The sequence below is a fragment of the Erpetoichthys calabaricus genome, chromosome 12 (genome assembly GCF_900747795.2).
Source record: "Erpetoichthys calabaricus chromosome 12, fErpCal1.3, whole genome shotgun sequence".
In the NCBI taxonomy this organism is placed as follows: Eukaryota; Metazoa; Chordata; class Cladistia; order Polypteriformes; family Polypteridae; genus Erpetoichthys; species Erpetoichthys calabaricus.
Window position 1 is genome coordinate 44,798,663 of NC_041405.2, and position 27,863 is coordinate 44,826,525.

Sequence of the window (27,863 nt, forward strand, 5' to 3'; positions counted from 1 at the left end):
TAGGCTTATCAAACATACATGACTTTTTTGCTTAATGGAAGCTATTTGTTTCTGCAGGTGGGAGCGGGACAAATGAGGCCACGTGTATGCAAGAGTGGGCAGGCGTTTGATGGTGTACTGTGGGAGTGGGCGGGCACGGGTTTAAAGAAATCAGTCCCGAGCAGACCTCTACTCCAAGACAAAAAAAACAAAAAGCACAAGAATTGTAATCAATTAATAAATGCAGTTTATGGTGTTTCCATTCAGTTTACAGTTTTTGTGGCAAATGTATTTATTTAGCCTATCCCATCCTGAGCCAAGAGTAAATATTTAGGGAAAGGCCAGTCCCCAAAGAAAAAGCTGAGAAAGGAACGGCCATATAAGTGTCTCTGAAAATTGACAAATACCATGAGTCAAAATTTAAATGAGATTGCAACATCAAAGTCAGAATTTAGACAACTGAGAAAATGTAGACCAGGTTTCAATTGTGGGATGCATTGTTTATCCATGATGCAGACAATTCTAGTTGAATTAATGTCATGAAGGGTTGCCAGTTGTCCACGGCAACAAGCTATGAGCCTTCCAACAAAAATTCAGAATTAGTTTATCTGCCAAAGTGCAGAGACTGAATATTCTATGTTTGTATTGGTTAATTGGAAGCATAGGCAGGTCTACAAGATACAGAATTTGAGGAAATAGAATATTTTGAGAAATAAAAAAGATAGTGACATGTGAAATCAAAAGGGGAAACCAGAACATGTGGAAAAAAGTGGCAAGCTTGTAAAGGGGGTCACAAATGGCTGAGAGTTACATGGGGGTAACATCTGTACTGAGTTCTACATTGAGTACACTGGTAATATGGGTCATTATAGTAATATTTAACATTGGAAAAATATAGAATTTCATAACTGGTGGGGAAAGAGGAGTAAGGGCACTGACCAGAGTGAAATCAAGAGAAGTTTTTTATTTATTTATTTATTTATTTACATAGTAATTAGGAGAGGGTGAGAATGAAAAAGATAGATAGTACAGCAGTGAGTTGATAGAGGAGAATTTAGTAAAAAATCCCACATGTCCTGAGCATGTCCTGAAGAAGGGACCTGAGTTGCCTCGAAAGCTTGCATATTGTAATCTTTTTTTAGTTAGCCAATAAAAGGTGTCATTTTACTTGACTTCTCACTACATTCTTAATGGCTAACACAGTACAATACCTTAATACTACATATGTTACATATAAATTGTAGTATTTAGTTTATTGCAGCAGGTGTGCCAGAGTTATTTGTGAAAATAATCTATTACCACATTTGAATGTGAAAGTGCTTAATTTAGACTTTCACCCTTTTATGAAACTTTATGGAACTGAAATCCTGGAAAACACATGTAAGGGCATTCATAAGTAACATTTTGAACCTGACTAGACTCCTTGAGTGTTACCTGGAAGTCTGAGCATTTCAGAAACTGAGACATGGGTAGAGCCTACATGGCCAAAATACATGCATTGAGTTTGCATAACGTGTTCGCTCCTTCCTCTCCTTTTCTAACGCTGAGAAACTTGTCCATGCTTTTATCACATCCCGCATCGATTATTGTAATTCCCTACTGGCAGGTGCCCCTTCTAATCTTATATCACAGCTCCAGCTTATTCTAAACTCAGCTGCAAGAGTCCTTACTCGAACCAGCAGCAGCGAGCACATCACACCCATCCTGCTCCGTCTCCTCTGGCTCCCTGTGTCTTACAGAATCAAATATAAAATCCTACTAATAACTTACAAAGCCTTAAATAACCTCGCGCCAAACTACATCAATGACCTTCTCCATCACTATGTGCCTGCCCGCCCACTAAGGTCCTCTGATTCTGGCAATCTTGTTGTGCCCCTCACTAATCTATACTCCATGGGTGACAGGACCTTCAGCTGTATAGCGCCCAGACTCTGGAATGACCTACCAAAATTAATCAAGTCAGATGACTCCATGGATTCTTTTAAAAAACAACTCAAAACTCATCTGTTCAGGAAGGCTTTAAGCTCTATTTGACTTTATTACCCTTTTCTCAGTTTACTTCTCTGTCAAGATGCTAATGTAACCTGTGTGTGTGCGCTAGACCATCAATTATGTTGTCTGTTTCTTTTTTTTTTTTTTCAGAATTCACTGTCTTAATCTTCTTTATTTATTTATCTGGTTTGTACAATGCTATATACTGTATACGCTGCCGTTCTTTATTATATTCTGTAAGTGCCTTGAGCATGGGAAAGGCGCTATATAAATAAAATGTATTATTATTATTATTATTAAAACCTAGAGACCACTTGGGCCGCATTAGAGCAGAAAAAGAGATCACACTGTCCTTCTGGGCACTATCCTCAAGCCCCTTAATTTTTAAGATGTATTTGCAAGCCTAGTCCTTTTGATCAAGAGATTATTTTTTTAAGTTGACAAACTCACTCTGGGGCATGCTTATCTCTGAATCATGACACTATGCAATAATCTGGACATTTTTACTTAATTTTGAATACTATTTTCTTAATAGCAGACAATTATTATACTATGTTCAAGTAGACGATTCCTAGTAAGAGTTCTGTGCTTTTGCACGGTTCCTATACTGGTTAAATGCTGAGGAATGGGTTCTCTGGTATGAGAGGTATATCTATTCTTGGTTAACAACATGTAGCAAATTTTCAGTGAAATGTTAGGAGTTGGGTCAAAGTGGTGTTTAATTGGTGGTAAATTGGGTGGAAAGACGAAGCTCAAGCTGTTTTCAGTCATCACTGTGAAGTGCTATATAACAATCTCAAGTCCCATCCCTACTTACACACATGTGGACAATTTAGAGTTGCCACTTAACCTGTCATGCACATTCTGCACATTGTAGGGTATGTGGGAGAAAAACCCACCCAAACATTTCTTAAAAGTTGCAAACTTCACATGGAAAATGACTGGGCATAGGATTTGAAACCTTGGTGAATATATGTGGAATGAAAGAAAAAAAAAAAGTAAAAAATTGTTTAATTAGAAGTGTTTATCAAATTAAATTGCAGAAATAAAGCATGTATTCTTTGAAATCCATTCATTTTGTTATCCATTGAATTGTTAATCATACATTTTTTAATTTCTGTTTTTGAGCAAGCCTGCATGATTGCTAAAGCATGTGTATTTAGAATTTGGTCCTGAGCCTTTTTATACTCGGCCACAGAATTTAATTTATTTAAAGCTACAGTCTTATAAACTCTTACAAGAAATCCTTGTATTAGGAAACAGTCTCCAACACCTTTACCAGTTTTTTTTACAGTTATAGTTGTAAGGAACAAAATCATAAGGACTACAAGTTATTAATTTTGTGCCATTTAATTAGGGAGTATAAAAGTTTTACTAAAGACCTAACATGTTCCTGTTTTTTTTTTGTTTTTTTTTAATTTAAGAATATGTTGCAGCAATCATGAAACTTCAGTATAGTTTAAAGAAAAAAACCTGTATTATTGTTAATAATTGCTTTGGTGTCTGCCACCTTGTTAAATTATTTATGCTTGCTTAAAATAGCATTTTTTTTTTTTGTTGTTCTTTTTTTGGGAGAATGAATATATAGTAAATGTATGCAGAACAGATTGTTGTAAAATTAGATGCATTTTAAATTATATGCTTTGTCCATAACATTATACTTTGTGCTTCTTCTAATTTTATTCAAACCTTTACACTTTCTTTTAATCATTTAACCAGTCAGTTTATATCATTGTTGAATGTGGCTTTGATATTGTAAAAGATTATTTTATATTTGCTTTTTGAAACCAGTTTTATAAGAAAGACAGCTAGTGTGAGCGATTGCACTGAAAAATACTATGTTTAGTATCTGTGTCATTCTTTTTTAATAATTTGTATATTAAAGCAGTACAGTAGTTAGTGCTATTGCCACATTCCAAAGGTTTAAGTTCAAATGCCACACCCAGTAAAATCACTGCAATACTTATTTTTCTTTGCATTTCATTCCTTTGGTTGGGTGGCGTTTCAACATGGGTTTGAATGTATGTCTGAGTGGATTCTGCAGTAGAATGATGCCCTGCCAGTGGTTGGTTCCTGTCTTGTGTTTGATGCTGCCAAGCTAAGCTCTAGCTCCAGAATCCCGAAATCTTGCGTATTATTAATTTGGAAAAGACATATTTTAATTTTAATGGCCACTCTGCAGGTTTTCTTCTTACTATGCTTTGTTACACAGATGATGTATTTATTTTTTAGTGGCATACTTTTTGTTCTGTGCTCATTTTTTAGTGGCATGCTTTTTGTTCTGTGTTCATCCTCATTTAAGTTGACATTTAACAAAACTATTTCTAAATTACATAAGAAAATTAAGAAAAATGCCACTTAACATGAACTTTTAATGCTATGGTAGCAACTGCAAGAGATCGTTAATACAGCCATACTCCTCTGGGATTAATAAAGTGTACCAACATATAAAAAGTAATGTCTCTTTTAAGCAAATGTAGAAAAAAAAACACCTACAATTTTAATGTTTGACATAATAGTGTATGCGTTTGGAATGCTGGACTTAGTTACAACGTGTACATTCATATTTATTATTTTTTGCCTATTTACAGCACTTGGATTCTTTGCTTAGGCAAATCAGAGATATTGTGGAGAAACATACAGATACTGATGTTTTAGAAGCTTGCTCAAAAACATACCATGCTCTCTGCAATGAAGAGTTCACAATATTTAACAGGGTGGATATTGCAAGAAGCCAGCTTTTGGATGAACTTGTTGACAAGTTTAACAGACTACTGGAGGACTTTTTGCAAGAGGTTTGTACTTTAAAGTTAAGGCTTTACATATAGATACACCTGTCACTTTTCTGTTACTAATAATGACAATATTGTAGGAAGAAGAACCTGATGAAGATGATGCTTATCAAGTTCTGTCAACACTTAAAAGAATCACAGCCTTCCATAAGTAAGTTGGGTGTCTTTTCAACCTGTTCAAATATTAATTTTATATATTGTTGTATGATCATAGTCTCTCCTGCTTTGTCCAGATCATTTTGAAAATGATGATAAATGTCATATGTGTTTCTGTGATTAATGCTTTTTGTCTTTCTCCTCATGAAATTCCAGCATAAATTTAATATTTCCCTTCTAAATCTATGTTTAATGTTCTGTAACAGACCTGCACTTGGTATGTTTTAATTCTTGTCTTAATAATAGCATCTGTTTGTCTTCCTGCAGTGCAGTGGTGGTCTGTCAGGTGGAAATTTAAGTTATTATGTTGGAGACAAAGTCACAAGCATAAAGAATATAATTTTACAGCAAGTTTAAAACTTGCTGTGTAAAATGTGGGGAGGGTAGGGTAGGATTAGAGAGACCAAAGCAAAGGTCTTTAATTTGTGGAAGGCAAGCTTTATGTGCATAAGGAAATGTCTGGAAACACAGAATTGGGAAATAAAAAACTTAGCAACTTTAAACAGTAGATAGCTCTCACTTCAGAGACCCCTAATCCAATCAAAAATAAATACATTCTGTAAGAGAATTTAGCAAAATAAAGAAATTGCCAAAATGGATGAATAAGAACAGAATTAAAAATAAAGGCAAAAAGACCACTATACAAGAAAATTAGAAACCACCCCAATAATTCACATTTAAACCCTTGAGTATGGAATCAAAGAAAGCATTTTAAAGATTAAAAGAGAAGCCTAAGAAAGTACTTTTGAAGCCAAAAATAGAAAGTCTATCAATTTTTCCAGTTTGATTCCTTATAAAACCTCAAGAGCTGTTCATGGGGAAATTGGGCAGAGGCAAACAACAAATATATATTTTACTGAAGTATTTTTAAAAGAAGAAATAAGCATGGTGCATCAGAAACAGAAGGTCAATGTTTATAGATGAAAGCAGGAAATTTAAATTTTCACAAAGATTTGTGGAAATCTGGAATACATGTAGACTTGTAATTGAGGGAGTAACCTTGATGACTTAAAAATACATTTTTCTTTCCCTCAAACCTATGTTATGGACTTAGTATCTTAAAATGCATTACTTTTACTATTTAGCTGTATATGTACATTTTGAAGTGCTGATATACAAGCAAAGAAATTCAACACAGAAATGCATAGCTTGTAGCTAGATCACATCAGCAGAACCAGTTAAATTGTAAAAGACTATACATTGATTTTAGTTATTCTTTACATATATCATTTCCCTTTCCACTGGGGAGTTCTACTTATTTTGTAAAAGGCCAAACTAAAAAATGCGGTGTTTAAATAAATATCAATGATTGTGTTTGTAAAAAACAAAAAAGAAAAAATCCTAATTTTTGAGTTAAATAGAAAGCATTACTATTTGGTTACTGAAATAAGTGTTAATTCAGACATTTTTAAATAAAATTGTCAAATTTAACTACACAAAGAATAGTTCTGTTAATATCAATGTTTACAATGCGCTATGTTAATAAACAACATTTTACATATTCAGCATAAACTATTAACACTTTAAAATTAAATTAGCTATTTATGTTGATAATGTGCAGACGTCTGTAGAATGTTGTGCTAAAAAATAAGCAGCAGACAGAAAAAGGTGTGGGGATGGCCACCCCTTTTACTGGAAAATCATAAAAAGAAAAGGAAACGTGTCCTTAGAGGAGTGGAGTTCACAACTGAACTAACAGGTTGAGTCTGGGCTATAAATATGGTGGTTAAGAGGAAGAGGTAAAGTCAGGGCTGCTCGAACAAGAACGGATGTGGCAGGAAAATTTATTCTGGGTCCTGGTAGTTATGTCAACAGTTGGTGGACTGGTGGTGATGTCCTTGGGAGGCAGGGTCTTCGGGTGAGCTGCAGAGGAACAAGAGGGGAGAGTATCGGGTGAGAGCACCAACTCGTAGTCTGGCTGATGAATAACAATATTTGAGCCTGTAATCTGTGTGTGGCACGGCCCTCCCCTCAGCCCAGACCCAACAGGTCAAGTGGCCTGAACTGTGAGGTTGTGAACCCGAGAAAGATCATCCGCGTTAGTCTGGAGAAACCCTGATGATAAGGGACAGAAAACTTTAAAGGCTGGATGTCTAAAAACCAACAAGTGACACACGGGTTAGACTCCTCGTGCACTGCTATCCACTGCAGAGTGGTATGATCAGTGACCAGGGTAAACTCACAGCCCAAGAGGTTCTACCTCAGTTGCATTACTGCCCATTTGATCGCCAAGGCCTCCTGTTTCACCGCTGCATACCTGGTTTCCCACTTCAGCAGTTTCCGGCTCAGGACAAGATGTTCGACACCGTCAATGCTTTGGATCAGCACGGCACTGAGTCTTGTGTCCAAAGTGTCGGTTTGGAGGATAAAAGGCAGAGAAAAGTAAGGAACCACTAGAACAGGTGCCCATGTAAGGGTCTACTTTAGGTTATGAAATGTAGCGTCTACTTAACTGTCCCATATCACAATGTTAGGGGCCCGTTTCTTGGATAAATCCGTCAAGATTGCCGATCTCTCAGAGAACCGGGGTACGAACTGGAGGTTATATATGGTCTAACCAAGTAAGGCTTGGACCTGCCGCTTGATTTTCGAATGGGGCCACTTCAGTGTGGCATCTACTTTGGAATACTGTGGTTTGACTGAACCACCACCCACTAGGTAACCTAAATACTTGGCCTTGCACAATACAAAGAAACATTTTTTTAGGGTTGATATGAAGTTTGGCTTTTCTGGAGCACAGCCTGAACCTGCTCTAGGTGTTTCTTCCACATGTTGGAGTAGATGACCACATCATCCAAGTAGGTGGCACTATAGGAATTGTGGAGTCCCGTAGCACTTTATCCACCAGATGTTGGAAGGTGGCAGGTGCCCTGTGCAATCCAAATGGAAGAACTCGATGTTGCCATTGTCCACTTGGGGTGGTAAACATTGTATTTGCCATTGCGGAGTCCATTAAAGGAACCTATCAGTACCCCTTTGTCATGTTCTAATGTCAAGAGTGCTCAGGTATTTTGCCTTTCCGAGTCTCTCGAGGAGGTTGCCCACTCAATGCATCAGATAAGCATCAAATTGGGAGACTTGATTAAAGAGACAGGCTTAGGGACCAATGTGATTGTGCTGGACCAGAAGCTATGACTTTTCCTCAGTTACACCTAGTTCCTGCATACGTTCAATCCCAAGCTCCACTTCATTACATTTTGCTTCCGGATTGCGATATGGCCGCTCCTGAACGATTACCCTGTGGTCCATTGTGATTGATATCATTTTCAGTAAGTGAGGTCTGACCAAGTTTCTCACTTACCACCTCAGGGACGAATAGGATTACTGCTTTGAATACCTGTTTCTTTTGGGGTTTCAAATTAGGACCGAAGTTAGAGTCTGTTTTATAAGTGAAAAGAGAACGGGGCTGGCCAAGAGAAAGAATCGGGCTCCCTGTCCTTCCACAGCTTAAGCAGGCTGATGTGATAAATCCTTTCACTTGGTTGACTGGTTGTTTCACCAGATAGTCAATGGTGGTGGTACTATGATATGGTCTCCAGGGCGGAACTCCCGAAGTACCGTCCCACGATCGTAACGGGCCTGCGCTGCTTGAGCCGCCTTTTCCATATTCTCTTTTAATATTGGCCTAATTTTTGAGAATCTGTTGTGTATTTGCGCAATATATTCCAGAATGTTAGTGGAAAAGATGGGCTTCTCCTCCCATCTTTCTTTTAGAATGTCCAATATTCCTGGGGGTTGATGTCCACATAGTAACTCAAAATGGGATAAGCCTGAGGAGGCTTGAGGCACATCCCAATAAGCAAAAAGTACAAGGGAGAGGAGCTGATCCCAGTTCCTCCCATTCTTGCTGCCCACCCTATGTAACATTTATTTGAGAGTTTGATTAAACCTCTTAATTAGACCGTCAGTGTGTTGATGGTATACTATGGTCTTTAAGTGTTGGCAACTTCCTTGAACGTCTCTGAGGTAAAACGTGTCCCTGGGTCCATTAAGACTTCTTTATGGATGCGGAGTCTTGCAAAGACCCTACCAACTCCCGTCCGATAGCTTTTGAATTGGCTACTCTCCAGGAGCCTCATGCATAACGCCATGCGTAGAATTCACACTAAAACATGGACTAAGGACAAAGTGTGCAGATCCATAAATCTGTACGTTCGCCAACTTCCACGTTCATCCGCTCCATAAATCCCGGTCAGCGTGAAAAGTAACACACGTGCTGTCCCACCCTGTCTCCTCCCAGAATTATACCTCTTTGAATATGAAAATAAATATAAATAGCCCTTAAGCTCAGCGTTCTGTGAAAAGACAATAGCAAAAGCATGGGGGGAAATAGAAGAATTTCAGCTAATACCAAGTGGAGGCAAGGAAAAACATACTATTTGTTGGTTTAAACAGTGGTATAAACAACAAAAGGAAGTTGATCGAGTGACAGTGTGTCTGAGAAACTCGAAAGCTCAAGTTCACAAAGTCGCACAGTGCCTGAAATAAAAAAGAAGTTGTCAGATATTAAAGTTGCCGTGAAGAGGCGAGTCATAGCCCACTGTCTGAGTGTCATATGAAAGTTTATTAGGGTACAGAGAAAGGAAAAAAAAAATAGGGACACAGTGAGGAAAAAAAGCTTGAAATGTCAACTTCAATCTTGAAATTTCCACTTTAATCACGTAGTTTATTTTGTCATTAAAGTAGAACATCATACACTTCATCTTTAAATCGTTTAATTTACTAGTTTGTCAAATACCATCATAACTATAGTAGCACGTTAAATGTTTTGTTTTGTATGTGTTCTATGTGTGTGAATCACTGTGTGCTTCTTAAATGGGCCGTGTCTTCCTCCGACTGGACACGGAATCTATTACATTTGTGATATTACAGCTGTCTGAATAATTAAAATATACTGAGATGTATACTTGATATCATTTTCATGATGATAGGAGTTAAAGCATGTTATTAATCATGGGAACATGGTGGCGCAGTGATAGTGACGAGCTGGCGCCCTGTCCAGACTGCCTCATGCAAGATGCTTGCTGCGCTGTGCACAACCTTCGTTGAAATAATTTATTGCAGCTGTACTGTCTCTTTCAAACATACTAACCTCCAATTCCTGTCCTTCACTTTCTTTCTCCAAGTAACCAATCGCCACACAATCGGCTCTGTAATAGATGTTAAGCCATCTGTAAGCTTAGAACGCCAATTCTTCAAAACTTTTAAGGAACATTGAAGTATCTTCTTAGTACATGTTTAATTATTCTATCCATCTATCCTTCCAGTGTCACACCAGCCCCAGCAAGAACACATCGCAAGGCAGGAACAATCCCTGAACGAGGCACCAGATTGTCGCTAGTGCTGCAACACCGTGTCCTCACATGTTTAATTATTAACAATATAGATTATTTAAATAATGTTATCATTTTATCTGTATACAGTAATCCCTCACTTATCGCGGGAGATAGGTTCCAAGGCCGACCGCGATAACTGAATTTCCGCGAAGTAGGGACACCATATTTATTTAATTATTTAACGTGTATTTGGACGTTTTTAAACCCTCCCTGTATTGTTTACAACCCACCCTTTACTCTGTTAATAACAGGGACAACTGCAAAGCAATATGAAATCAGTAGATAAGTTTACACTTACTGTATAGCGAAGTACACGTAGCAGCTTGTAGACGGTCATGACGTCGTCGACCTTGTTGCAAAGATTCCTAAAGCAGATTCCATCCAGACTACTGCCTTATCACGTCCACTTGCAACTTGTTTTGCGCCCTGGTTAAAGGACACTGCGGCCGTAGATCTTATATGCTTTTCCTCCTTTTTAAATAAAAAGAATCGTGGACTCATTGATACTGTGATGGTGTCCTGCAGCGGTGTAGCTGTTCCCTTCCTTCAACATATCCAAAACTTTTACCTTTTCTGCAATCATTTGCATCTTCTGTTGGCACTTAGAAACGGCCCCTGAAGCAGTAGCACGTTAATGCTGAATGAGTGAGATGAGATTTCCTGGTTAATGCAGCACTCCGTCGCTGAGCCAATCAGCAGCACACAGGAACTTAACTGCGTGTTCTGATTGGGTAGTTTCTCAGCCATCCGCCAATAGCATCTCTTGTATGAAATCAACTGGGCAAACCAACTTAGGAAGCAAGTACCAGAAGTAAAAAGACCCATTGTCCGCAGAAACCCGCGAAGCAGCGAAAAATCCACGTTATATATTTAGATATGCTTACATATAAAATCCGCAAAGTCGTGAATCCGCGAAAAGTGAACTGCGAAGTAGCGAGGGATTACTGTAATGTAATGAACATATTTTGCTGCATTTCATCTTAAATGCGCGCTTTATAAAGTGACTCAGGTTATGCAATATTACAACTGTATCGCAAGTTTACAGTGAGTTAATTGTACTAATAAGTACAAACAGTTCTACAAGGAGCACTTGATGGACTGATTGAGTGCTTTTATAGTTCTTGGGATAAAACTGTTTCTGAACCGCAATGTCCCTACAGGAAAGGCTCTGAAGCGTTTGCCGTTTAAGAGCAGTTCAATAGACAGCGTGTGCTAGATGCTATACAGTAATCCCTCCTCCATCACGGGGGTTGCGTTCCAGAACCCCCCGCGAAAGGTGAAAATCCACGAAGTAGAAACCATATGTTTATATGGTTATTTTTATATTGTCATGCTTGGGTCACAGATTTGCACAGAAACGCAGGAAGTTGTTGAGAGACAGGAACTTTATTCAAACACTGCAAACAAACATTTGTCTCTTTTTCAAAAGTTTAAACTGTGCTCCATGACAAGACAGAGATGACGGTTCCGTCTCACAATTAAAAGAATGCAAACATATCTTCCTCTTCAAAGTGGTGCGCATCAGAGAGAGAGAGAGAACAAAGCAAAAAGTTAAAAATCAATTGGGCTGTTTGGCTTTTAAGTATGCGAAGCACCGCGGCACAAAGCTGTTGAAGGCGGCAGCTCACACCCCCTCCATCAGGAGCAGAGAAAAACAAACAATCAAAAATCAATACGTGACCTTCGAGCTTTTAAGTATGCGAAGCACCGTGCAGCATGTCGCTTCACGAAGCAGCTGCACAGAAGGGAGCAATGTGAAGATAACCTTTCAGCATTTTTAGACGAGCGTCCGTATCATCTAGGTGTGCGAACAGCCCCCCTGCTCAGTCCCCCTACGTCAGGATCAGAGAATGTCAGCGCAAGAGAGAGAGAAAGAAAAGTAAGTTGGGTAGCTTCTCAGCCATCTGCCAATAGCGTCCCTTGTATGAAATCAACTGGGCAAACCAACTGAGGAAGCATGTACCAGAAATTAAAAGACCCATTGTCCGCAGAAATCCGCGAACCAGCAAAAAATCTGCGATATATATTTAAATATGCTTACATATAAAATCCGCGATAGAGTGAAGCCGCGAAAGGCGAAGCGCAATATAGCGAGGGATTACTGTATACCAATAATTCTCTTTCCGATCAGATTGCACACTCAGATACAGTGGGATAAATAGTCTGAGTGGTGCATTGAGAGGAACAACGCTAAAGCAGCTATGGTATTTGGAATAGTTTGGCCATTCTGTGGACCATTATATTGTTACAGGTTAATTACTATCAGATGCCTTAAACTAATGAACAATATGTGGTTAATTTCAGTGTATATGATAAAGCCGTGTCAGGGATGTGGATCTAAAAAAGAAAGGGAAAACGCACTGGAATAAAAGCACTGCTTTGACGCTGGGTGCCACCAGTTTACAAAACTGAGCGGAGAACTTGTGTATGCCAAGCATTTAGCTAGCGTGAAAATGTGCAGGGCTTTACGCCAAGTTTAGGTTTTATACATTGCGATTTGAACATTTTTGTGCGTACGCACCGTTTATACACAAGGCCCCAGGTGATTCTCTCTGGATAACAGATAGCATACTCAACGAGGACAAGCATATATTTATGTTCTGTAGCAGATGGTCAATTTGTAGCAGAGGGATAATTTGACTACTACAGTATACCCAAGCACCATCCCCCCCCAAAAAAATCTGACCAGACAGATTTTCTGTTTTTGGAAAATAAGGTTAGATTAACAGTTAATTACATGCTGAAAAATGAAGATGTTTCTGCTTTTAAATAAAATCTCTTTGCTTTGAAGCAAATTTTAAAATAAGCCTTATATTCGATTAGTACTGAGGTAAAGGTAGTAAATGAAGCAGGTGGAGTATGTCCCAGTGTGAATTAATTAGCTGCTTTGAAACCCTTAAAAGATGATTGACCAAACTGTCAAATGGCAAGCATACATAAAAAAAATTTTTTATTTGTAATGATTGTAGTAAATTTGGCACAGTGCAAGCAAATGATTTACACTTTTCTCTTTTAGTAATATTCATATGAGAAGTTAAATTGAATGTAAACTGAAATGTTTACTGTCCACCTCCTTTGTGTTCTACTCATTTAAACTTACCAAGGCATGCCATCACTCTCAAACTGTGTTGTACGGCTTGATGTAGGCTGATATGCTGTACTGCCATTTCCCAGGTTCTTCTTTGTGAACTGAAATGTAGAGGTACATCACGGTCTGACCTTCACTGAGACACCCTAATTCTCTGCAGTTTCGTGTGTATTTCACCACTAAGGGCCTATTATAAAAAAGCCATTAGATTAGGGAGTAAATCTGGGTATTTGTATTGATGTCCCAATATGATTCGATTTTGATTCATAATGCACTGATTTGATTCAATATCGATTTTATCTTGACTAAATTAGCTTGCACTGATAGATTTGAAGTGCTGGCTTTTTTAGAGATTACTTAACCATGCCTAGAGAACATTAATATAATTTGAAAAATTTCAATAACACTTTATTTGAAGTGTGTCTACATGGTGACTTGCAACACCAGCGAAGGAAATTCAGTCTCCCTTAAGCAACATTGGTCCACTTCTACGCAGCCATCATCAAGTCCATTCTGACCTCATCTATAACTGGTTTGGTGCTGCCTCTGTTCAGGTTAAGACCTGCAATGCATCATCAGTACATTTAAAAAGGTCATAGGCTGTAACGTTATATTCAAGTCCTATATGATTCCAGGGTAAGGGGCCAGGCCGCAACGATCATTGCTCATCCAACTCACCCAAGGATGTGACCTATTCCAAGGACTTCTCCCCGGCAAATGTACAGTGAAGGCTAAAACAACATGTCACCTAAACGGTTATTTTTGTATGTGCAGATATTCCGACTAACCAGGTCTGAAATTCTACTCCGCCTCTATATATTACTGCACACTAGACTACCAGGACATTTTAATCCTACTTTATCTCTTTATTTTTTGTTATGCCCTTGTATGCTGCATCGTATTTTATATTTTCTCTTTTGTATTCTGTGTTGTCCTTGTATGTTGCATCAATACTATCAAGACAATTACCTAGTACACATTAGTGTATCTGGCAAATAAAGTGAATTCTGATCCCTGATGTACTGTATATTGTGGTGTTTAATTTTATTTACCTTGTTATATATGTATTGATGTAACACCAAGTAAAACTGTGTTGCTTGGCAATAAAAAACAAAGTTCAAAATTAAAATTCAGCATTGCAGTGTTGACTTGGGCTATTCTGCCTGAAGCAGACAGCTGTTGAAATAGGTATGGTCGTGGTTTTCTAGCAAAAGAGGAGTGTTTTTTTTTGTTTTTTTTTTTTAATTGGTGTATTCTATAATGTTATAGCAATTATTAAATACTGCAGCTTTTTCACTACCAATTTTTATTTTGTGCACATTAAATATTACTTTTTACTTTTTCACTTAATCTATCGCATTTGCTGCAGTTTTCCTTTTTGTGAATTTTGGATGTAAAGCACAGTATGGAGCCAATGATATGTGTGCAACAACATGTTAAAGCAAAGCAACCTTCTGCATAGAATTAACAGTAACATTAAATTAGATGTAGTAGTTTTATATTTTGAGCAGACTACAAAGATATAACCATTACGTATAAAACAGTCATGTATTTGTTTCCCTGATTTATTGTTTTTCATACCTAGTCTCTCTGTTTAAGATAAAGATTAGACAGAATATTATTGTAATAAAATCAATGAATGCTATTTCATTGATTAAACTTCTTTACCTATTTTTAAATTGTCTTAATTGATGCTGTTCAAATCGATACTTTACACTGTCTGGTAGTGAGAATATCTTTGAATTATATGTCTTAGTATGTTAACTGTGTGAATTTTGATAAGTTGAAAATATGCCTTATTTTCTACTTTTTCCTTTAGTGCTCATGATTTGTCTCGGTGGGATTTATTTAGCAGCAACTATAAGCTTCTTAAAACTGGCATTAAAAATGGGGACATGCCTGAACAGGTAAGTAGTTCTCCTGTTCTTGTTTACATGTTTGAAATAGTGATCAAACATGCTTACATTCTCTCTTCTTCTTTCCAGATCGTCATTCATGCATTACAGTGCACCCACTATGTGATACTGTGGAAACTTGCCAAAGTCTCTGAAGGCAGTTGGACAAAAGTGAGCCACCCTTTCTATTAATATACCCCTTCTCTCATGCTTTGAAAATGTACTTAATTTTAGGATTTTATGCATTGTATCACTTTTTTTTAAATAGAAGCAAGGGAGTATTGTGTTTATTTAGAAGCTGCAAATTATAAGCATTTGTTTATGCAGTTGTAAAGAGGATGATTGGCCGTGTCATGGCTCCTATCTTGTGTGCTTCAGTGCTTAAATTACATCTCCTATTTTGAATAAAGTTTTGAGACTGTACCCGCCTTCTCTGTACAGTAATAAAGTACCTGGATTTTCCTTGGAAACCTGGACTCACCTTCCTGTCCCTCATGCAATTCTGTGACCCAAGCTTCACAGTACCTGCTTCTTAAACTGCAAAACATATTTTATTTGAAAATGAGACATTAAATTGCATATAACTTTTTTTTTTTCTCCTCACATAAATTGACGTAATTTCTCACTTTTTTTGTTCGTCATAATGAAAACTTATAAATACCATTAATGTAAACATGTGTTAATCAGTTTGGAGTGAGGCTATGTTGGGGATAAATGCAACTTTTTTTAAGTTGGATTTTCTATTTGAACACCTCTGCTTCTGTATGCATTCTGCATATATATCTGCTTGTTTTTTTTTGTGTATATATTAATAACTAAGCAAATAAACCAAAATCCTCACTACAAAAAAGCACTTGTATTGGATAGTAACCAGCTACCTTTTTGTTCTCTGGGCGGAGGACATGGCAAATGGTGCCAGCTAAGAAAAACATACCCCTTGGTAGATGCAAATAAAAACATTAGTAGGAGCCTGTGTTTAATTTTATGTGCAATTTAAAGGTAGTTGGTTGTCTGCAGTAGAATGGTACCTAATACCAGATTATGTTGATGCAAGGTTATCATGTTTGCTAAGGGTGAATATAGGTAAGTAAAGCAAGTAAGTAAGTAAAGCAGGGTTCCCTTTGATAATCGTCAACAACTATCAAAGTGGAGCCATGTCGATTGCTTTAACAACCCACGACCTTTACAAACCATGTGTGATCCATTCCTATTAAATACAGTGGTGACTTACAATCTTATATGACCCAAAAGGCAGTAATCCATAGTTTAAGAAACTCTGTCTTAGCATGATGTTTACAATAATACTGCTGTTTAAAATTCTTTTGTTTGTTACAAGAGATTATAAATAAGAGAAAAATACTTTTGTTTCTTTTGTGCTTTCTGTTTCATATACTGTAATATATATTTACATTAATATATACATCTCTTTGCTAGTAACTGCAAGTACATCTTAATGTTTTGTATTTGAAAATCTTGTTATGGCCACAAAAGTAGCTGCATATCTAAATGAATTCCTATCACATTATCTCTACAGGAGGACATGGCAAATGTGAGGAAACAAATGAGAGCTTTCTGTCAAATATGCCAGCACTACCTGGCTAATGTAAATAGTACTGTTAAAGAGCAGGTTAGTACCTTTTACTAATTTATAAATCATCTGAGATGAATATTCCCAAGCAAAATTGCATTTATTTGGGAGCATATCCCTTATTTGGCAAACGCCATTCCTTTTATTTGGGTAATGACGTTCTTTACTTGCTCTACAACTTTGTGATAGCCAATACAATTTTCTGTACTGTTGTGTTCTGGGCCAGTAATGTCACTTCAAGAGGGGCACACTGAATCAAGAAGCTAATTAAGAAGGCAAGCTCAGTTGAATGTAATAGTAGCAGAGTAGAGAATGAAGCCAAAGCTAATGGCCATTATAAAAAAAAAAATGCTTCATCGTCTTTTGGACAAACTATCTTTAAGTACTTTTAGCCAAACAATTATTCAGCAAAACTGTGTCAAGAAACACTAGAATCCCTGAAGCCTACGAAAATATCCATAATGCTGGGCCACCTTCAATTCCTTTGCACCTCCTCATCAGTGTCTTTCTTTTACAAATGTGTCAATCAGCACAGGCATCCTGCTATCCCATTCCCTACCAAGGCATCTGAAGTCAGACACAAAATTCTAAGAGCTGAAGTCTATTAGTGTTAGGTGTCTGGAATTGTATTGGGTAAATAATATATTGTTATTTGGATTACATATATTTCATGTGTGTTCCGTGTCTACAGCGATCTGTGTAAATGTAGGATGACAGGAAAGATGAGGCAAGAAATTTTAAACACATAAGTAAACCAGAAACTTTTCATGTTTTAGTAATAATGACTAAATGTTGATGTGAAGTGTATAATGTGTGAAGACTGAAGTCCAGATATCAAATAAACACTTTCACAAAAGGTATAACAAAACAAGTGCACTTTTATTTAAGAAAATAATTGAAGAAAAAGAAATTGTTCCATTAAATGTTACTAGCAGTGTGTGAAAACTGAAGCCCAACTATTTATCGATACAAAGTAGACATGTCCGCCTAGCTAGTGCAGAGGCAAGGACTGGTGCCTCATAATCAAGAGGTTACGGGTTCAGTTCCGGGACTTCCTTGCATTTACTGTTTTGAGTAGTGACCTGCTATTGTTACTATTCTATAATAAAAACATACATTTGATTTGAGTCTGTAACAGCTGGTATAAATTTATGGTATTTGTAAAAATTAGTGCTGAAGGGATAAAGGCAGACACACAAACGCAGCTCAGTCATTTCTTCTTGCTGTCTTGTTGAGCAAACAGACACCGCAGAGTCTATGGTGGATATTACTTTTCCTTGCACATGGACATTCACAATTTTTTTATTTAAGAATCCAAGAATAAAACTGAATTTAAAAACAAAAATTGTTCAAATGACATACTGATAGGATTGTTTGTACAAGTACTACAAATTTACACAGGATTGTAGACTCGCATCAAATTTATGTTTTTGTTATATGATAATAATTACAACAGCTCACTGCTCAAAGTGCTAAATGCAGAGACGACACGGGATTCAAACAGGATTATCTCACTACCAGTAACAGCGCACTGCACAATAATGTGCAGTGAATACACTTGAGCATTCATAGTTTTCATACTCTTTCTCTGTACGTTTAGCATTCGTTTGCTCATAGGTTGATGCGCTTGCTGCTTCCTGAGCAGCTCTTCTTTTCTCCACCCTAGTGGCCCGCTTCTTCTCTTCTTTCATCGGCATCTTTTCGCGTTAAAACTGATTAAGTCAGTGTTTGTGTTGCAATTACTTAGTACGTTTTCTTTAATTTTTCACTTAAGCTGGCACTTAAATTATTCTTGAGGCAGATTGAAGACTGAAGTAAGATAAGCAGAGTTAGGGGAAGTGAGCGACGAAGGTGGTAGGTATGAGAATGGCTGCTGGCCACTGCTGAGAGTTGATTCTACAATAAAATAAAAAGAGGAATAACCTTGGAGGTCAATCATCACCCAGAAAGCAGACAGTAGACGTCATGTAATATATGTGTACCAAATTTCAGGTCAATAGGTCAAATGTTTTGCTAGCTACAGTTGATTTAAAATCCTGGACAGACAAACGAACAGCCTTGGTAGCATATTATATATAAACATTGCTAAACGGTAGATCCGTGATGGAGCAGTGTTAACCACTGTGACAACTGGTTGAAAATGAAACATGCAAACACACACATATGTGAACATCTTTTATTTGTACTAACTGATAGCTGGGCCTCAGCAACATGTCAGTTGAGCAATTTCTGTTTCTTCGGTTTTATTCTTGAATAAAAACATACTTGTTATTTTTACAACCTTTTGTGAAAGTGTTTCTTGGATGTTTGGGTTTCACACAACATATATTTCACATCAAAATTGTCATTATTACAATACATTATGAAAACATTTTCTGTTTAGCCATGTGTTCAACATTTCTTGCCTCGCATTTCCTCTGTCATATTTAAACAGATCATTGTGGACATGGAACACACATGAGATGTACATGGTGTGAAAAACTATTTGCCCCCTTCCTGATTTCTTATTCTTTTGCATGTTTGTCACACAAAATGTTTCTGATCATCAAACACATTTAACCATTAGTCAAATATAACACAAGTAAACACAAAATGCAGTTTTTAAATGATGGCTTTTATTATTTAGGGAGAAAAAAAATCCAAACCTACATGGCCCTGTGTGAAAAAGTAATTGCCCCCTTGTTAAAAAATAACCTAACTGTGGTGTATCACACCTGAGTTCAATTTCCGTAGCCACCCCCAGGCCTGATTACTGCCACACCTGTTTCAATCAAGAAATCACTTAAATAGGAGCTGCCTGACACAGAGAAGTAGACCAAAAGCACCTCAAAAGCTAGACATCATGCCAAGATTCAAAGAAATTCAGGAACAAATGAGAACAGAAGTAATTGAGATCTATCAGTCTGGTAAAGGTTATAAAGCCATTTCTAAAGCTTTGGGACTCCAGCGAACCACAGTGAGAGCCATTATCCACAAATGGCAAAAACATGGAACAGTGGTGAACCTTCCCAGGAGTGGCCGGCCGACCAAAATTACCCCAAGAGCGCAGAGACGACTCATCCGAGAGGTCACAAAAGACCCCAGGACAACGTCTAAAGAACTGCAGGCCTCACTTGCCTCAATTAAGGTCAGTGTTCACGACTCCACCATAAGAAAGAGACTGGGCAAAAACGGCCTGCATGGCAGATTTCCAAGACACAAACCACTGTTAAGCAAAAAGAACATTAGGGCTCGTCTCAATTTTGCTAAGAAACATCTCAATGATTGCCAAGACTTTTGGGAAAATACCTTGTGGACTGATGAGACAAAAGTTGAACTTTTTGGAAGGCAAATGTCCCGTTACATCTGGCGTAAAAGGAACACAGCATTTCAGAAAAAGAACATCATACCAACAGTAAAATATGGTGGTGGTAGTGTGATGGTCTGGGGTTGTTTTGCTGCTTCAGGGACCTGGGAGGCTTGCTGTGATAGATGGAACCATGAATTGTACTGTCTACCAAAAAATCCTGAAGGAGAATGTCCGGCCATCTGTTCGTCAACTCAAGCTGAAGCGATCTTGGGTGCTGCAACAGGACAATGACCCAAAACACACCAGCAAATCCACCTCTGAATGGCTGAAGAAAAACAAAATGAAGACTTTGGAGTGGCCTAGTCAAAGTCCTGACCTGAATCCAATTGAGATGCTATGGCATGACCTTAAAAAGGCGGTTCATGCTAGAAAACCCTCAAATAAAGCTGAATTACAACAATTTTGCAAAGATGAGTGGGCCAAAATTCCTCCAGAGCGCTGTAAAAGACTCATTGCAAGTTATTGCAAACGCTTGGTTGCAGTTATTGCTGCTAAGGGTGGCCCAACCAGTTATTAGGTTCAGGGGGCAATTACTTTTTCACACAGGGCCATGTAGGTTTGGATTTTTTTTTTCTCCCTAAATAATAAAAACCACCATTTACAAACTGCATTTTGTGTTTACTTGTGTTATATTTGACTAATGGTTAAATGTGTTTGATGATCAGAAACATTTTGTGTGACAAACATGCAAAAGAATAAGAAATCAGGAAGGGGGCAAATAGTTTTTCACACCACTGTATGTATTTGAAATCACGATTATTTCATTTCTTATATAATTCCTTAGAAACACATCGCCAGATAGACACTTCAACACAGACTTCAGCTATGCGGACAACACAGACTTCAGCTATGCGGATTTCAGCAGAGCAGTGCCTTCATCTGACTGAATGGGGGGGTGGGCGAGGGTTGTAGCAGGCTGCATTCCTCTAAACCACACATTTGCTTAGCAAAAGCAGGCTATTAGCACATTGATAAGAAGCTATGAGCTTCTTGGCGTATGTTGGGAAAATTTAAGGAGGTTAGGGACAACGAAAAATATTGTAAGCTTCAGGGATTCTAGTGTTAAAAAGAATGCTGTGAATGTATACTTGTGCAGAAGAATGAGACCCAGTTGTTTCATCTTAAAAGGTTTTGTGGGTAGATGATTCACTAGGTGTTACGGAGGTGTTGAATAATTAGACTTGTGACCTCACTGATTCTTTAAAAGTTGGAAGTTCTTTTTAGAAAGTACAGTCTCCACAGGTTGTCCACTAATACCAGTTAGAAAGAGAAAAAGTCCAGTTATTATTTATTAAAATACAAATCCATGCCACTCATATATTCTGGAAGTTGTTTACAACAAGGCTAAATGATGGTGACTGTGTAAATAAGATGTATGTGTGTTTGTGTGATTTCTTTTAACAAAACAGACAGAAAAAAAGATTTATTTTAAACTACTGTAATTAATACAAATAATAAATAAGATGACAGAACTAAATTTTGTATGATGATAATATGTAGAACAAACTGCAATGAACACTTTTACTGTAATAATTAATAATGAATAAAATGGTATTTTATACTTACATGGCACTGTTATTAAACAAGCTTGAAAGTATATTGATGCAGTTTAAACAATGTTATGAGAGACGCTATTCATGAACTGTAATATTTAAGCCTAAGTATTACTGGTTGCGAATAACAGTATGCTTAAAGCTACAACTGTCTGAACAGTATATAATTAATAAATATGAAATAGCATAGAGTAAAATTGCTTTACCATTATGATATGCGTATATATACTGTATATATAATATACATATACAGTTAGGTACATAAATATTTGGACAGAGACATCTTTTTCTAATTTTGGTTCTGTACATTACCACAATGAATTTTAAATGAAACAACTCAGATGCAGTTGAAGTGCAGACTTTCAGCTTTAATTCAGTGGGGTGAACAAAACGATTACATAAAAAATGTGAGGCAACTAAAGCATTTTTTTAACACAATCCCTTCATTTCAGGGACTCAAAAGTAATTGGACAAATGAAATAACTGGAAATAAAATGTTCATTTCTAATACTTGGTTGAAAACCCTTTGCTGGCAATGACAGCCTGAAGTCTTGAACTCATGGACATCACCAGATGCTGGGTTTCCTCCTTTTTAATGCCCTGCCAGGCCTTTACTGCACCGGCTTTCAGTTGCTGTTTGTTTGTGGGCCTTTCTGTCTGAAGTTTAGTCTTCAACAAGTGAAATGCATGCACAATTGGGTTAAGATCAGGTTGACTGACTTGGCCATTCAAGAATTTTCCACTTCTTTGCTTTAATAAACTCCTGGGTTGCTTTGGCTGTATGTTTTGGGTCATTGTCCATCTGTATCATGAACCGCCGCCCAATCAATTTGACTGCATTTAGCTGGATTTGAGCAGACAGTATGTCTCTGAACACCTCAGAATTCATTCGGCTGCTTCTGTCCTGTGTCACATCATCAATAAACACTAGTGTCCCAGTGCCACTGGCAGCCATGCACGCCCAAGCCATCACACCGCCTCCACCATGTTTTACAGATGATGTGGTATGCTTTGTAATGAGCTGTTCCACGCCTTCTCCATACTTTTTTCTTGCCATCATTCTGGTAGAGGTTGATCTTGGTTTCATCTGTCCAAAGAATGTTTTTCCAGAACTGTGCTGGCTTTTTTAGATGTTCTTTAGCAAAGTCCAATCTAGCCTTTCTATTCTTGAGGCTTATGAGTGGCTTGCACCTTGCAGTGCACCCTCTGTATTTACTTTCATGCAGTCTTCTCTTTATGGTAGACTTGGATATCGATACGCCTACCCCCTGGAGAGTGTTGTTCACTTGGTTTGGCTGTTGTGAAGGGGTTTCTCTTCACCATGGAAGTGATTCTGCGATCATCCATCACTGTTGTCTTCTGTGGACGTCCAGGTCTTTTTGCATTGCCGAGTTCACCAGTGCTTGCTTTCTTTCTCAGGATGTACCAAACTGTAGATTTTTGCCACTTGTAATATTGTAGCAATTTCTCGGATGGGTTTTTTCTGTTTTCGCAACTTAAGGATGGCTTCTTTCACCTGCATGGAGAGCTCCTTTGACCGCATGTTGTCTGTTCACAGCAAAATCTTCCACATGCAAACACCACACCTCAAATCAACTCCAGTCCTTTTAATCTGCTTAATTGATAATGACATAACGACGGACTTGCCCATACCTGCCCATGAAATAGCCTTTGAGTCAATTGTCCAATTACTTTTGAGCCCCTGAAATGAAGGGATTGTGTTTAAAAAAAAAAAGCTTTAATTGCCTCACATTTTTATGCAATCGTTTTGTTCCCCGCACTGAATTAAAGCTGAAAGTCTGCACTTCAACTGCATCTGAGTTATTTCATTTAAAATTCATTGTGGTAATGTACAGAACCAAAATTAGAAAAAAAGTTGTCTCTGTCCAAATATTTATGGACCTAACTGTATACACACACGCAGACATTACATCTACACAACGATGAAGCCATATTATACAGACATAATACCCACTTCTTATAGATGCACAATGCTTGTTTCGTAGACTCTCCAGGAATGTGACGGATATGTTATTAATCCTACCGCAGAGAATTAATTGCTTAAGAAGTCTATCGAAATTATTAACTATAGAAAACTTAACAAAAGATGTCATTAGTTGGCTCTTCCTCCCGAACTGGCTGATGCAACATCTCGGAGGCAAATGTCAGCCCCAGGGCAGGGCAAAGGTGCTTGGGCCAATCTCCTCAGGACTTTACAAACTGACAGGTTATATACTAAAGGACTGCTGGCTGCGCAAGTGAATAGCAACCTATAGAGGACACTCAGGGTTGAAACTAGAAAACGGCTGCAGTTGAATTGTAGATCTTTTTTACACCAGGACTTTACAATTGTTTGTATATTAATCGTAATTATGATTACAGCTGCCATGATGTGTTAATTGTAAAAAGTGACAATGACTGCATTCTATTTAGTACTCCTTCTCTCTCAGAAATCGAGCTTTCCCATTTACAAACTACTCTAACCAGCAAATGAGTGTTTGTAATGAATCACAGATCCACTCCTAAGCTTGAGCACAGTGTTGAATCAAATGTACTTGCTTCTCATGACTAATTATACACTACATTCTTAGGAGTCTGATCTGTAATAACACTTTAAAAAAAAAATGCAATTTCGTTCTCTTGTTTTGGCAGCAGACCTTGGGAAATCTGGGAAATATAAGTAATGTTAAACCAATATCATCCATCACTTAATTTTTAATGTTTTAGTAGCAAATTGAAGAGAATAGTCCTTAATTTAATAATATTTTGTTTGCAATAGTGATGACATTCATCAAAAATGCATACTTTGCATACTGTTGCAGCATTGCACTCAAACAATGAAACCATCTAAAATCTAACCACATTATCCAGTATAGGATTAAAACACACACACCAAACAGTCTCAATCACAGATGAGCTTACCTGTTTATGCTATGACACTTGTCCATGTCCATCAGGCTTTTGAAAGCAAATCAGGTAATGGTAGTTGTCTTTAAAAAACAAACAAACAAAAAAAACAAGGCACTGATTAAAACTGCACAGAAAAGGTTTTAAAAAATGATCCAACATCCAGGGGTGAGAGCCCTTCTGCAGTACTCTGTACAGCCACAGTCAGTTTGGGGTGGAGCAGAACTATGGAAGTATGCCTAACAATACCAGTTTGTTATATTGATGAAGAATTTGCACTGAAAAGCAGATGTTTACACATAGCATAATTTCATCAAGAATGAAGATGCAGCTACTTAAGGACTGAGAGTTGCACTGGCCACTTGGGGCAGGAAGTTTGCATGATTACAGATAACTGGGCATACGCAAAAACTTTGTTGCTCTCAGTGAGTAAACCAGAATCTAGTGCTTTGGCCATAGAGCTGTAGCAATTAATGAGTACCCTATAACATTTATGCTACAAGTAAACACTGTGCATACTATGATGGCTGTGCAGTTGCAATTTTGCCAAATCTTAACCTGATAACATACAAATTTTGTATAAGTATGTAATGAACTTGAAAAGCTTTTAGACAGTGATGTTATTTTTTGATTTCATAATATAACCTGTCCTGTCTCAACCTTCTTCTTCATTTCTTTTCCACCAGTTTACCCTTCAGACTTTTTTCAACAAACCATCTTCTCAAAGTACATGTACATGCATTTTTTTAGATAATGTATCGGTCCAGCTGAACTTTTCTCTCCTTCTACATAACCACAGTTCAAATGTATTTTTATCCCCCTTTCCACATTGTCCATGCCTCTGCTCCAAACAATGACATTCTTCAGATTATTTTTTTAATTTTCTTCAATGTTCTTTCCATTGTTTGTTACTAATTTTAATTTTGCATTGAAGACCGCTTTTCTCATTGCCATATGTATTTTTTTCATTCTTTTTTTTCACTTCTTTCATCCCTTGACAACATACTTCCCAAATATTTAAAACTATCTACTTCCTCCAAGATGTGTTTTCCAATTTTTATTAATAGTTTCATTATTCTTTCCTTTGATATACACATCACTTTTGTTTTCTTTATGTTGATCTTCATTACATTGATCTTACATGTGTAAGGTAATCTGTTCATTAGTTTTCACAGTCATTCATTGCTTGATTTTATCGCTTTATAGTCTACAACTCCTAACAGATGTAATCCATCTTTCCTTCAACTTTCACCCCTAATTTCTTGTTTGTTAGTGCTTCTTTAATTATTCTCTTAACATAAATATTAAACAGGATTGGTGAGAGTGAGCATTCCTGTTCATTACCTCCTCTTATTTGACATGTCTTTGTTAGTCTATATATGGTTCTTTCTTTTGTTTACTGGTCTATATGTAATTTCCTAATTTGACGTCTGTCCCGCCAATCTACTCTTATCAGTCTGTCAATATCACTAGCAGTTTTACCCAGTTTACTTGGCCTAATGGGGATTTGAGCCAAAGTAACATTAGTAAGCACAACTCTAAATAGGATGTGTTTAAGAAATTTTATATTTAATAAACCAGTTGTAGTTCACTTTTTGAAGTGCAGTGTGCCCTCTACTAAGTATGAATGAAAGAGACAAGGCAGCTGAGCATGAAATAGAGAAAAGAGACTCTGTGATAGAGTGCATTGTGTGAAAGCTGCTGCATTTGTTTTATTAATTGACACTTAACTGCTAGTTAATATACACTTGTTGCCCATTTTCACAAACATAAGCAAAATCGGTGTACCTTAGGTGCCCAGAATGTTGACTTCTGAAATGGAACATCACTGCATCTAGAGAGTCACAAGGAGAATCTCAAGCTAACAGATTTCTGTTGGTGGAAATTTTCAAAGCATTTCATAAATGGAGATGAAATGTGGATACATCATAATGACCCATTGAGCATTAAGTAACTTGCTTATACTGGGAGAAGAGGTAGGAATTAACATGGCAATTTTGTGGTTTTTTAAAGTCAAGGTGTTTTACCAATTACCCCATACTGCCTATTCCAGGTTAACTTTAATAGTTGTCATTGTTCCTCTTGCACAAATGAAATATTTTCACACTAGCCAACCCACGGCATAGCATACGCCGCATAATTATGTATTGATGGGTGAACACTTCCTGAACGACACAGTTGTCCAAATGGGGTGGGTTTGTGGATACCACTGTGAGTGAATGAAAAGATAGACCTCTGGAGAGAGCAACATACAATTGTCCCGTGACTAAAAGCGGGATCGTCCGTGACGAAGAAGGCCATGCTGGTGAAAGTTACTTCATCGGTAGGGCTAAAGTGTCAGCACTTGTAGATTAAGGTGTAGCGAGTCTTTGTTGTTGACGCTTAATATAGCTTGCGTACTGAGATGTTCCGCAGTCACAGTTGAGAAACACCTTTTTAATGTCTTTTTAAGCACAGGGGAAAAAATGAACATGGGAAACATCCGTAATGTAATAAGCCACCAAGAAAAGTAACATTGCAACAATGCTATCTACGACCCGATCTCTGTAAACAGAAGTGAAAACAAAATCGAGCCCGGTGTATTCTTTAACTGCCTTGTGGCGCTGTAGTAGTGCTGCTGCTTTGCAGTAAGGAGACTGTGGAAGAATGTGGTTTCGCTTCCTGGTTCCTCCTTTTGTGGATAGCGCTTTGAATACTGAACACCGCTATATCAATGTAACGAAGTATTAACAGGAAATTGTCTTCGTGTAATAGTAAAAGACAAATTATCCGTGACAAACAAACTGTTTTACATGCTGCATACCAACCCGCGGCGTAGTATACGCCGCATAATTGCGCCGCTTTTTAAATGTTTTTTTTTAGCAAAGGGAAAAAAAAATGAACATTTGCAAAATCCGTAACGCTGCTTTCAGTAAGTACAATGCACACACGTTTAATTTGTCGACCACTTTTTGCCAGCTGTGTTTTTCTGGTTTGGGCTGCTTTTGCAGTGTTACTGCTTGTGCGTATTAAATCTTGAAATCCTTCGAGTAACTAATTAACTAACACACACCAACCCACCCACACACACAGCTTGTGTGAAACAAATGCCCCTGTACTTTCATAATTTTGTTGCAGCCTATAGTGGAGTCAGGCACAGAGTAGGTCAGCTGGCTGAGAGAGCGTCTCGAGTGTTGCAGGGCCTGCATCGGTGAAGCAGGTGAGACGCTAATGAAACAGAGGCACAGG

The 27,863-nt window shown here is 37.6% G+C and overlaps 1 protein-coding gene across 1 annotated transcript in view; it reads left to right on the top strand.

Annotated features, from left to right (window-relative positions):
• Window positions 1–27,863, top strand: part of stag2b (stromal antigen 2b) — a 248,895-nt gene that overhangs the window by 208,943 nt on the left and 12,089 nt on the right. Inside the window, 5 exon segments of the mRNA XM_051934406.1 lie at window positions 4,563–4,766; window positions 4,844–4,914; window positions 15,163–15,250; window positions 15,329–15,409; window positions 16,773–16,865. Of these exon segments, the coding sequence (XP_051790366.1) occupies window positions 4,563–4,766; window positions 4,844–4,914; window positions 15,163–15,250; window positions 15,329–15,409; window positions 16,773–16,865 (537 nt within the window).